This window comes from Hermetia illucens, chromosome 1 (assembly GCF_905115235.1).
Source record: "Hermetia illucens chromosome 1, iHerIll2.2.curated.20191125, whole genome shotgun sequence".
Taxonomy (NCBI): Eukaryota; Metazoa; Arthropoda; class Insecta; order Diptera; family Stratiomyidae; genus Hermetia; species Hermetia illucens.
Genome location: NC_051849.1, coordinates 170,333,170 through 170,346,323, shown reverse-complemented (window position 1 = coordinate 170,346,323; position 13,154 = coordinate 170,333,170). Strand labels below are relative to the sequence as shown.

At 38.2% G+C, this 13,154-nt stretch overlaps 1 protein-coding gene across 2 annotated transcripts in view; it reads right to left on the bottom strand.

Annotated features, from left to right (window-relative positions):
- Positions 1–1,248: 1,248 nt before the first annotated feature.
- The window catches only part of LOC119647248 (glycogen phosphorylase), a 30,797-nt gene continuing 18,891 nt past the window's right edge, over positions 1,249–13,154 (bottom strand). Inside the window, exons 2-5 of one of the 2 annotated variants that reach the window (XR_005248820.1) lie at positions 7,617–8,145; positions 2,331–3,937; positions 1,806–2,245; positions 1,249–1,634 (exon numbers count right to left, since the gene is read on the bottom strand). Coding sequence is in view for 1 of the 2 variants with exons in the window: in XM_038048124.1 (XP_037904052.1) it covers positions 2,093–2,245; positions 2,331–3,937; positions 7,617–8,145 (2,289 nt within the window). In the remaining variant the exon portion in view is untranslated. Of the gene's footprint in view, positions 2,246–2,330; positions 3,938–7,616; positions 8,146–13,154 lie in introns of both variants that reach the window. The other variant, XM_038048124.1, reaches the window with a different exon arrangement.

The following is a 13,154-nucleotide window of genomic DNA, read 5'->3' as shown; positions in this document are numbered from 1 at the left end:
GAAGGAATGGTTTTGCTTGGATTAGGTGTTTAGGGATAATGCAACGTTTTTTAGCGTTTACCTAACGCCGAATGAGACGACGTCGGACTTTTGGCGCCTGCTTGATGCTCTGCCGGGCGTCGGGAACGGAGGGTCGAACCCTGGTAGGCAGTGACTTTAATACTAGAGCCCCTGAATTGGGCATGCCTCATCCAGACTTAAGCGGGAAACGGATCCTGGAAATACGCCCTATAAGCAGAGTATAGATCAACAAAAAGGAGACTCCGCAGTGCTATAAATATAATAAAAGCAAAGCTCGAAGCTGGCAGGACCTAGTCGACAAATTAAATAGGAACCGTGGGGACATGGCTATAAACTTGTCACCTGGAAAATCGGAGCTTTTGTTTTGTTTTTAAAATATTTTTTTTATTTTTAAGAAATAGGTAACAATAATATCGGAGCTTTGCGGAAACCTTGGACACTAAGTAAAGACCAAATGGACCGCATTGTGCGGGCATAATTCCCAGACATCCCGTACGGATTGATTTGAATAGCGCGGATGACGTCGAGGACTGCCCCCTTTTCACAATGAAAGAAACAGTTCTTCCCATGAAAAATAAGAAGGGGCAGGTCTTAATGATATCTCAGCGGAAGTTTATAAATGGTTCACGACTTGCTGCTCGGATCGTTCAATGCTTATCTGAAGGAGGGCATCTTTCCTTGTCGATGGAAGGTGGTGAGGCTCACGCTAACCAGCAAAGGAAAAGGATTTAAAGTAAAGGATGCTACTATGGAGGTCGTGGATGCGGTTCATCGAGCCGAGGCACACAATAGTGTTTCAAATAACGCTTGATGTCAGAAAACTTGTTGCCGGACGCACTTTTGGACAGACGTAAAGCAGTGACTTGGTATATTGATGCGACGGGTAAACCGATGGATGACTGCTCATGGTTTCAGCCTTGCGCTAGAAAAAAACCGAAATATTCATCTTGACCAGAAAGAGAATCCCGACCCTGCGTCTCACATTGATCGACGAGTTGCCTATAGAATCAAAGCATGCGGCTAAATACGTTGGTTTAAATCTCGACTCAAAGCGGAAAGCAAAGCGGCAGCGGATAGGACTGGAGTCTCGGCCTTGAGTCGGCTAATAGCGAATGTTGGGGGACCTATATCTGCCAAGAGACGTCTTCTTATGGGAGCAACGCAGTGTGTTCTACTCTACGGTACGGAGGTATAGGCTGATGCCCTTGACAAGAAGGTGAAACAACATTTTCTTTTCACATTTAATTTATTTTAATAACAAATGAATAAAATTCGAATATACAATAACAGTTTTATAATCTCTTCTTTATTTTTTAGTGATAGTTACAATGGTAATAGGATCTGTTTCTTCTGTTTGAGTTTATGCGTTTGTATTTTATTAGGAAATTAAAAGCGCGTTCCATTGTAAAAATATTCAGATTCGATAAGGTCAACGTTTTGCGGGATTTTCTGTCTGTGGATTAATTACTTTATAAGAATTATTTACCCGTTTCGTTTGTCGACAATTTATCATACATTTGCAGAATTTGTATCTTAGTATTCACCATTTTTTACTTAACTCGATAGTTGATTTGAAGCTTATGCCTTGACTTTTAAAAACACTGAAAAGAAAACTAAAGAGCAGAAAGTGTTTGCAATTAAGCCGAAAAAATGTTCGCGTGAAATTTGTAGATACATTTAGAATATTTATAATAATTTCATTGGCTTTGTGTTTCAAAGTACTTAGCATCATCGCTCTAATGACCAGGCTTAGAAGATTCATGTGTTTATCTTATATATCTTACCTGAATTCGTATGACGAATTTTGGCAGTGGGACTTTGCTTTCATGTAGCTTTCGGATCTCTTTACTGCGCTATCAGGTAGTTGATGACTTTAAAACTTTCAATTCATATAAATTAATTTGACCTATCTTTATTTATACTTTAAATTTTTTTTTCTAAATTTGTCATTCAATTTTAAAGTTTAGTTATTTGTGTTTTTCTCAATATCCAATTTCTTTGGTTTCGACAACAATAGAAAACAAAAACTTTACAAAAAACGTAGAATAAGATATCAAAATAGAGTAAACATCTAGTTGCTAATTTCATGCGGGGCCGCGAGTTTTTCCCAAGTGGGTTCAACTCCCCAGATCTCGCGGGCGTATTCAGCAATAGTACGATCGCTGGAGAATTTGCCACTTGATGCGATGTTATGGATTGCCATTTCAAGCCATTTCGATTGATTCTGTAAGAAAATAATTTCGGTATTAATCCAACCTCCAAACAGTCATGGCGGAATGCTTCCACCACCACATTTTCATTCAAATTACCTGGTAAGTTTTTGAAACGAGATCTTGTGCTTTAATATACGCCTCATAATCGGCCAGCAAGAAGAAGCGATCATACTTCAATAATACATCAGCGATATTCTTAAATTCGTTAGGATTACCGGGGCTGAAGAATCCACCTTGGATTTGATCGATGCATTGCCTGATGTCTGGGTTGCTGTTATAATAATCATAGGCATTGTAGCCCTTCTGCTTCAAGGCCTCGACTTCCTCCACAGTCATACCGAAAATGAAGATATTGTCTCTGCCCATTTCTTCAGCCATTTCTACGTTGGCACCATCCAAAGTACCGATTGTCAATGCACCGTTCAACATGAACTTCATGTTACCAGTACCAGACGCTTCTGTACCCGCAGTGGAGATTTGTTCAGACAAATCAGCGGCTGGCATGATTTTTTCAGCCAAAGTAACGCGGTAGTTCTCTAAGAAGATTACTTTCAATTTTTCGCCAACAATAGGATCATTATTGACAACATTGCCGACAGCGCAAATGAGTTTAATGATTTGCTTAGCCATGTAGTAACCTGGCGCAGCCTTGCCACCAATCATAATTGTGCGAGGAGTAAAGTTAGCGGTGGGATCTTTCTTAATTCTATTGTAGAGAGTGATGATGTGGAGGCAGTTCAGGAGTTGACGCTTGTATTCGTGGATACGTTTCACTTGGATATCGAACATCGAGGCAGGGTTCACTTTAACTCCGTAATCCTTTTCAAGAATTTGTGCGAGTTTCAATTTGTTTTCTTGCTTAACCTTAGCTACAGCGCGTTGGAATTGTGGATCCTTGGCCCACTTCTTCAAAGCAACTAATTGATCAAGATGCACAGGCCATTCTTCACCAATTTTCTCACAGATAATATCAGCCAAGCCAGGATTGCAAAGTAACAGCCAGCGACGTGGAGTGATACCGTTTGTTTTATTTTGGAATTTCTGGGGTTCCATTTCATAGAAGTCCTTGAAGATTTCCTGTTTAATAATTTCAGAGTGAATAGCCGCTACACCATTAACAGCATGAGACCCAACAATAGACAAGTGAGCCATGTTGATGCGCTTCTCACCGTCCTCTTCAACTAAAGACATACGACGCATACGGTCCAAATCGCCTGGGAACTTTTTCTTGACATTTTCCATGTGCAAGAAATTAATATGATAAATAATTTGTAAATGTCTTGGCAAAATAGATTCCAACATAGATACAGGCCAGCGTTCTAAAGCTTCAGGCAAAACAGTGTGATTTGTGTAGGCACAAGTTCGTACGGTCACATCCCAAGCCTCGTCCCATGGAAGTTTCTCAACATCGACCAAGATTCTCATTAATTCCGGAATGGCTAGGGATGGATGAGTATCGTTCAATTGGATAGCAACCTTGTCGGGGAAGTGCTTGAAGTCTTGACGGACGGCTTCGCGAGTGCCGAATTTCGATGATTTGTAACGACGAATAATATCCTGCAAAGTAGCGGCACACATAAAGTATTCTTGTTTCAATCGCAATTCTTTGCCCTCGAAGAAGTTGTCGTTGGGATAGAGGACACGGGAGATATTCTCAGCCAAATTACGATCAAGGACGGCTTGAATGTAGTCACCATCGTTGACTGCAAGTGGAAGAAAAACAAATAAAATTTGAATTTTCAGGCATCTAATTAAAACATTCAATACTGAAAAGGTCCTTTGCAAATTTGTTTTGGAGTTTTATCTGATATAGAATTAAAACGAGTTGATTAATTAAAAGAATCGTGGCCCGTTCGATCTACACTTTCAAAGGTGCCAAAGCCACTCTTCCTAAAGTTATGGAAAAACTGAAGTCCTAAGGCCTCATAATTAAGCCCACTTTACTATCCCCTGACACGTCTATTCAAACGGTTGCTTGCCTGCTGTGCTGGTCCTAAAAGCAGAGAATGTACTGATTCCTCGTTGAAAAAGACCTCTGCCATTTTCGTTTTAAATCTGATCTAGCCAACCAGCTCCATATGAAGGGCAAGGCTGTGTCTCCCTCTTCCTCATATTTGCTGCAAATGGTTTGGAACGTTTGGGAAGAACTGTGTCATGGACAACAAATTCGAAATTAAATATCCTTTTCGTCTTTTCCTTTGGCCTTTGTTCCGTCCGGTAGTGGAGATAGGTAAGTGATATATGTAATAGCATAAGAGCGATATCATTTTAAAGTGTGGTAGAGGTAGGTGTAACGTGAGATTATATTACAAAGCTGTTTAGAAGAAATTCATTCTACTTCAAATTTCACTCCCTAAAACACCAGAATGTAGTACTGGTAGTGAAATGAATAGGTCCGTTGAGTACAGCATACATAACACGGCTTCGTTTTTAAGGTTCTGTTTAAAACAAAACGTAAAGTGCACGAGTAAGGAGTCAACATGTACACACTCAAAGTGAGACAGGACTTATTTTCGGAAACTACCCAACCCAAAAATCCGAAAAAAATCAGGGTGGTGCACTTAGATGCAACTTAGGCCTCATATCTGCTCAAATAAACTTAACTTACTAATAATTATTAATAATAATTCGATATCTGCTCAAATAAACCTATTAACAGTATATTACCACCTGTTAGAAATTGACTGAAAGCCCTCTTAAGTTCATGCTAGGAGTACTAATGTACCGCAAGTTCTATGAAAATCCGGCTATTATTGGCAAAGTTATATCAGTCATCAATCAATTTTGTGCGAATTTACCGCATCTAAGCCACCCAAATAAGATGCTGACGTCATAATTAACGAGAATAATTGACATTTGAGTGGAATGTTAAAATTCCATTCATGAAGAATCTAGTTCTCCCCAGCCCTTTTTGTGTGTTTTGTGTGACTTGACCGATTGTCATGAAAATTGATCTGAGTATGTGATTTGCTGTTCCCTTTACATGCAGCAAGTGACGCCATTTTGTGTTAAGTTTAAGGGGCGGCTCCCTATACATGTGGATGGAGATGATTCGAAAACAAACAATATTCATTCGAATGAAAAAGGACATGGAGGAAGCGAACCCCAAAAATCATTGCAAATCCTGATCGACAAACAAAAAAATGAAGTTGCTTCTACCTAATTATTATTTCTAATATCTACTGTCAACGAGCAAAGCAATTAAGCACAAATAATCAGAATTGACGAAACATCAGAGTGCCATCGTCAAGCAGAATAATATGAGACCACATACTCTTTTTTTATTACCCGGCAAAAGCTGCAGAAACTTGTTTGGAAAATTTTAATCCATTCACCGTGGAGCCCTGGCATTGCGTTGACACAGTGCCATTTACCCCATCTCTTTAAAACGATCTACAGAGAAAAAAAAATTGAAATCGAAAAATGTCTACTAGTTTTTTCAGGTAAAGTAATAAAGAACCAAATTGAATTTAATCAGGAAAATTAAAAAAAAAATCCATCGAACTAGTATTTCGCCAAAAATGTGGAACAATATTGAAAGTGTTGATTGCATATAATTTCAGCACACACAATAGCCCAGAGTAAAAGTTAAATAGATGAATGACCTGATGATGCAAATGATATTATATAAATGTGATAATTTTAACGCAACAGAACATTCGCGAGGATCATAGACACTACAACGTGCCAAATTTAGAACGCATGCATAAAAACTGAAATTTCGTTATAATCATATCCCATGGAATAATACTAAAACACATTTCATACATTTTCCCGCAACAAAGCCTACATAATAGCCTGTACATTTTCAGAACAATGTCAATTGAAAGTCGTCTTTGTACTCTCAATATTAAACAGCTGTATTGAGTGTGATATCTTCAATCCCCATAGAACAAAATTCAGATCTCTACTGGTGAGCGCGTTGGGTCGAACTTATATTTAACCTTTGTCAAGCAATTTATTTTAATACCTTAAACCTTTCTAGAAGATAATTTTATACAAATGGGACAGAGGAGGGAAAGAGTAAAAGTAGACATGAAAGAAAAATATCTAAATAGTTGCATTTTTGAAAAAGGGAAAGTGTAATAAAAAGGAAAGTTCTAATAAAAATCTAATTGACTTTGGAGCTTGATATATACGTAATATGCAGTTACAGCTTTATGACAGACTAAAATAGATAACGACCCATTTACTGTTTATTATTAAAATCTGTGCCGGTAAAATGAAATTCTAAGAGAAGTTATTTTCTTTTGGATTGTCTGGCCTCATAAATTGGAGGTATTATGTAATTGTTATTATAGTTAAGCCGCGTCCTATTCACTTGTTGTCGGCATGATTCCACGTTACACAAACAATTTTATACTTTAGTTGTTGATTCATTATAAACAATAAAAGCGATTTATAAATTAAGTTCATTTAAGATACTAGAAACTCTGAAAAGTGCAAATAATTTATGAATTCCTAAATATAATCAATGAATTTTTACAACCATTAACTAATCATCGATAAATCGACATAAAATGATTTTTTTTCTAAAATCGAAGTTTGAGAATGTTTTTATCAGGGGAAAGCTGTCGAGCAAAGTTTAAACTGAAATTATTTTAACGTTTTATTTGAATGATCATGAGGAAAACATGTACAATGGAAGTGAAAACATTTTTTTAACGAGTGCAACATTCGTTTCATCAAGAAGACAAAGGGGGTTCAGTCTCAATGTTTCTCGTTTTTCCATTGTAAATATAATAATTAATGCGATTGTACCTATTGGTCGACCGAATCACGCACCTATTCCCATTTGCTTAAAATGAAATTCATATCCAAGAAAGAATCGGCCCCGAAAACTTTTTGCCGCCGTTAATACATATACAGTGGTCCACGTTATCATTGAAAAGCTACTCCATCGTAGCAATTTTTGACGACTTTACAAGCAGAAGTTTAAAGCATCTTCTGAATCCAGCGGCATTTCTTATCAATGTTTAGAAATTGCTGCTTAGTTAAATAAACAAAGAATGTAATCAGCAAATATGATTAGCTTCGTATTGAATCGTAAAAAGTAGCAATATTAGACATAAAGATTATTCTGATTGAGAAAAATGGTTTCTACTTAATTATATATTTATAAGCCGAGACGCCACCAAGTCGTTATTTAATTTAAATTTCATACTTCTATTTTCAGGCAGCTGGGGACATGATGATAATCATTCAGTATATAGTGTTCATTCGCTCAAAGATTACCAAAGTTAACTTAGATTGATTACGAAAGGTCAGTGCTTTCGAATCTTTTTTCGTATTTAGATTATCTGAAAATAGAGCACAAGCCTCTCTCCAACCAAATTTGCAATTCATAATTTGATAATAAAACTTAAAACAAACAATACTTACAGAACTTCAAATTGAAATCAATAGGACTCTTTGCTGACCATAACCTAAGAGTATTGACATGATTGTTTCCATATCCTGGAATTGGGTTGTCGTATGGCATGGCATAAACAATTTGTGTATCAACCCATTTCTTTCCTTCAGGTGTATCCATTACACGTCCATAAAAGTTGATCGGCAACATAAATTCAGGACGTGCTTTCTCCCAAGGGTTGCCAAAACGCAACCAATCATCTGGCTCTTCAACTTGTTCGCCATTCTTAATTTTCTGTGCGAAAATACCGTATTCGTAACGAATGCCATAACCATAAGCAGCCAATCCAAGGGTTGCCATCGAATCCAAGAAGCAAGCAGCTAAACGTCCCAAGCCACCATTACCCAATCCAGCATCCTCTTCCAGTTCTTCCAGCTCCTCAATGTCGAGTCCAACCTGGTACATAGCTTCGTCGCAAGCACCTTGGATCCCCAAGTTAATCATGGTGTTCTGCAGTGAACGGCCCATGTAATATTCCAAGGACAGGTAATAAACTCGCTGTAATTTGAAAAGAAGAGAAATGTAAATAATTGAAAGCAAGTAAATCGATTTCAGGTTAAAAGGGAAGCGTGCAAAATTCATTAAAATTTAAATAAGACCGTTAAGATATTTGCAAATGGAATTCAACTTTACATTTGACCTATTTAATAATAAATGACTCCATTTCGGAACACACAAGAGCACTTTGTATTTAGATTGATGGAATTTGTCAAACATTTCAGGGCGTAAAGTAAAAAGGTCTCCTCCAGCTTGATAACGAGTGCATAATAAGTTTCTCTTTTCAAAAATCGAAAACCGACATGACATATTTAGGTCATCTTGATGCATATTGCATTCAACTATCGACAGTGAATAATAGTTAAGTAGATGTGGGTCGTCATGATCGTTCGTTCATGCGGTCCCCAAACCGGTCCAGCATGTGACCAGCTTTTGGATTCGTTATGTCGCTATGCATAACAACGATTCGTGATCAAGTGACAAACATTCATTGCAATAAGTTGTTACGAAACAACTTAACTCGTGCCCAATTCATGGATCGGAGTATCAGCTGAGATCCGGTCACAATCGCAACCGTAATATGCACATAAAGCAATTCGATGATAGGGGCTGAATAATGCCAATGATGATGATAGCAATAAGGCAAAGCGACACGCAATGCTTATCACTAAACTGTCTGCAGGTCCAATGTAGCTTCCATTGTCTGAGGCCAAATAATTATTTTATTTGGCAAAAAAAATCAACATCAGAAAGCATAAATAACAAAACTTAAGTCAATAACGGGTTCTTATCAATAATTAAGCCGATCCGCTCTGATTATTGGTCAAGGCTTTCGCAGTATATTGTTGAAAACAAGAGTACTAAAAGTAGGCAGGGGGAGTCAAACAAACATGAGAGTGAAAATATAAATTATTGTGAATAGACTCTAATTTATACCGTTACATTACTATTCCAGTAAAAATAATTTTAATAAACTTGAAATAATTTTGGAAGCTACTCTCTTCCAATGCTGTCTCCAAATCTGCCAATATTCTATTGTTTTTGTTTCGCTTCTAATGATCGATAATGTTAAATTAAGTAGTTCAATAGACAATGACATTTTCCCTCCAACGTTTCGATAACATAGATGACATCTACTTGCTATCGCTCCGAGCCATAGACCTTGGCCAGATGTCTTAGCACCATGAGTGTGCAAGATGTAGGCTATAATATAGAGCATGATCCTACCAAGTTTGGTAGAAATCATACTATTACTAACAAAGTTATAATACGTCAAATTTGTCGCTTCTTCACAAATTCAAAACTATGAATGTCAATATCACTCGAAAATGGATACTCTCACATAATATATGCATATATTACGTGCTACGTACTAATGGGACAAATGTATACACAAATCTCTTTATATAAGAAATAGACAAAACCTTTCGTACCTGGAGCGCCCAGCTTCCGTTTTCCCGACTTGTTTTTCTTTACCCTATGTCAAGCGAGGTCAGCTCGTCGTGATCGATTGCACCATTTTATTCTATCGAATGACTGATCTAGATGTAGTCGCGACGCTCTTAAATCCCCCATCCACCCCTTAATTCAACGTGTCAAGCCACTGTTGTTTCGGCCAGCCTTTTGGTCGCTTACCATCGACTTCAATATTCAGACCAATCTTGGCAAGTGAATCGAAGACGCCTTTCTCGCAATTCTTCCACGATCGGTGGAACCCTATATCGATCGCGAATATCCTCATTTCGAATGTGCCTTGTTACGCAGTCCAACGCAGCATATTCGTCCCCATTACCGCGAGACGTTGTTCATTATCTTCAAATGGCACTGCGATAAATTTTAGATTTGAGACATTCGTTGATATGTGGAACGCCACTTCATCCAGGTTGCGCTAATGTGTGAAGCAATTTCATAATGAATTTCTCCATTAGTTGATAGTACTGATCTGAGATATTTAAATCGCTCAGATCTGGGCAGGTCGGTGTCACTGACAGTGATACTGCCTATTCCACGGGGATCGTTGCTTCTCACAGTGTTTCTCCATGAGTAACCGCGCAGCATGTATTGCATCAGTAGTTTCGCAGTTCTTGACTAACCCGGCTTGATTCACGGTTATTTGAATGATTTCGCAAATACGATTGCCATCATACTTAATTTGGGGAGCCCAAGGGTTGCATAGGCCGCTTTGTGAATCGTGTCTTTAACTTCATTCCAGGATTCTTCGATATTCGTAATGGTTGGTAATCGCGTAAGATCACTTCTACTTTCCTCTCACGAAATCACGCGCCTGGCCAGTGCGTTCCTCATGTTGTGTTATCGGTGAGTTGATTCACAAGACGGCAAGCAACGGCCTATGATGAGGTGCGATGGTATCATAGGACACGACTTTGCGGTGGTAAAATGTTGGCGTCTTCTGAGAATATAGTTGATTTGCGTTTTACTGTTCCCACTACAAAATGTAGGAAGATGAAACAATCGTTTGATGGACCATGTATTCACAAGAACAAGATCATGAGTGTCCCACCTTCATTGCATGTTCCAAACCCTTTTCCCCATGGCACCTGCCGCCGCCTGCCGCCCATAATGACGATATAGTCATCAGCAGGCCCGTTGCAGGACTTTGTATCGAGAAGTTGCCAGAAGGCATCTTTCTGAGCATCAGGTCCACTTGTTTGTTGTATATATGCGGTGAAAATCATTCGAGAGATGGCAACACCGTATTGAGTGTGTGGGCTACCAAAATGGAGAATTTGCTGGGATAGTTATAGAAGGATGTTGTGTAAATCTTACAAAGCATTACCCATACTAGTCGAAATAAATCTAGAACCCTTCTCTCAACTTTGAACATCAAATTTCAACACACAAGGTCGACGATAGACCAAATAATCTTAATGGAACAAATACCGGAGGAATGCTGGATATAAAGCGGACTACATCAAATTTTCGTAGACGATAGTATAGATCGATCGGTAAATATTCTCTGAATTTGGAGTCCCTGAAAATCGCATCAGGTGTATCACAATGGCAATAAAATGATCCACCAAAAGGATTAAAATAAGACGATTATTTGGCTCCAACATTATATAACAGGCAGTGACACATTGCTTCAAAAGTAATTCCAAACAGTAGCCTATACGGATGATATGAATATACTAACACTCTCAAAGAACGGTCAAGTTTGACAAGGAGACGAGAGAAGTTGGCTCTCAAACAAGTCAGGAGCTTTGTATATTTGGAAGCCAAAATCCCAAAGGACAACAAGGTAATGAAATCAACAGGTAGATCATGTTTATCAACGAAATCTTTTACCTAGAACTGCCAATACACTTAACAATATGCAAAACTCATTCGGTCCTGTGTTACGGCAATGTGACACCAGTTTAGAAAACAAGCGAACAATGTCATGTCGATTCTTACAAGAATATTAGTCCCAGTGCAGAAAAAGGATCTTTATACAATGAACCATAACCCGCCGAGTTGATCAAGATTTGAAAGTTGTCCATTGAGGACAGATCACGTAGAGCGGATGGATGACAAAAAATCCAAGAGCTTCCTCAAAGGCAAAATGTAAAGCAAATGACCAACTGAAAAACGGCGAAACAGTTAGGAAGACAGTCGACAAAGCCAACCACATACTGGTCTAATTGGTGGAAATCGACCGAATAAAATGCAGGCGACAATTTCGGGAGATTATGAACCGACTTCGGGCACATAAGAAAAAAAATCGTCCCTGATGGATTTGTTTTATACAAATGACGGTTTGTGAAATTTGATCATATTAAAACCCGGTACGCTTTCAAAGAATTGATACAACACATGATTGTGTTTTTTAGAAAGTTTAACTAGGTGCATTGTACTAATACAATCAAAAACACCCATGATCATGACCGGACTTCGAACCTAGGATCTCGAGACCGTGAAGGTGACGCCTCAACCACCTGGACCATTGCAGCATGTCTATCCTGCATTAATTGCTCCGAATATTTTTGTTTGAGAAATTTTGGTTCAAACGTACCCAGCTGCTTTTCTAACCCCTGAGCTTGTAAATTTATATTCAATAGCAACACAGGACGTTACCAGAGTAGATGCCTGAACATCGGTATTATAATAAGTCATCTATACAGTCTGCATGTACTTCAATTCATCCCAAGATTTTCCAAAAAGCTCGCAATCTTCCACCACTGTTCTTGAAATAGGGTTTCACCTTTCTCAATGTGTAACTTATCCTGCTTCTTAGCAACACGTCCATGTTAGCACTACGTAGACAATAAGTTGGTGGAAGCTAGAAGCTTCCAAATAACAGTTACGATCAATTTCCATAAACTGCTTGCATATAGTAGCACAGCAAGGACATTGGCTCAAAACAGCCGCAAATTGATGCTGGTATTGAGATAGTTGTATTTTCAGATTTTAGACAAAATAGCGAAAGCGGATTAAGCATTGCTAATACGTCAAACAGCATCAACCAACGGTACTTAGCTTTACGAATTGTTCGACCCTTTGATATTCTGCCCATTAAAGCAAATATGAATAGAGCGATGACCAATCAGACCGAGAGCATTGGTTTTGCTGGTGTTCATCTTTAGTCAAATTATGACTGCCTCCTTTAAGTCCAAAGTTATTTGGGCAAAGTCTATGACCTATATGAGAATGAAAGCAGATGTCATCAACGCAGTCGAGGTACTTAAAGGAAGATGGCACATTAACGTTAGCCATGATAAATTTCTCCGGCCCTTCATATCGTAGGTAGTTTTAACAAATATGGATGGTAAAACGAATGAAATGAAAATGAAATGAATATGAAAACTGACGGCAAATATTCACACAATTAAAAATAAGGTTTTGTTTTACACAAGATGTCAAAATGGGGTCTAAAAAATATCGATCACAACCAGGCCAACATGAGACACAGGTAATTCTTCTTTTACCTATTCACAGCGGTGGAATGTATGTAATCTAATAAATTTTAGAAATAACAAACTAGGTCACTGCTTGGCGGAAAAGAATGCGGT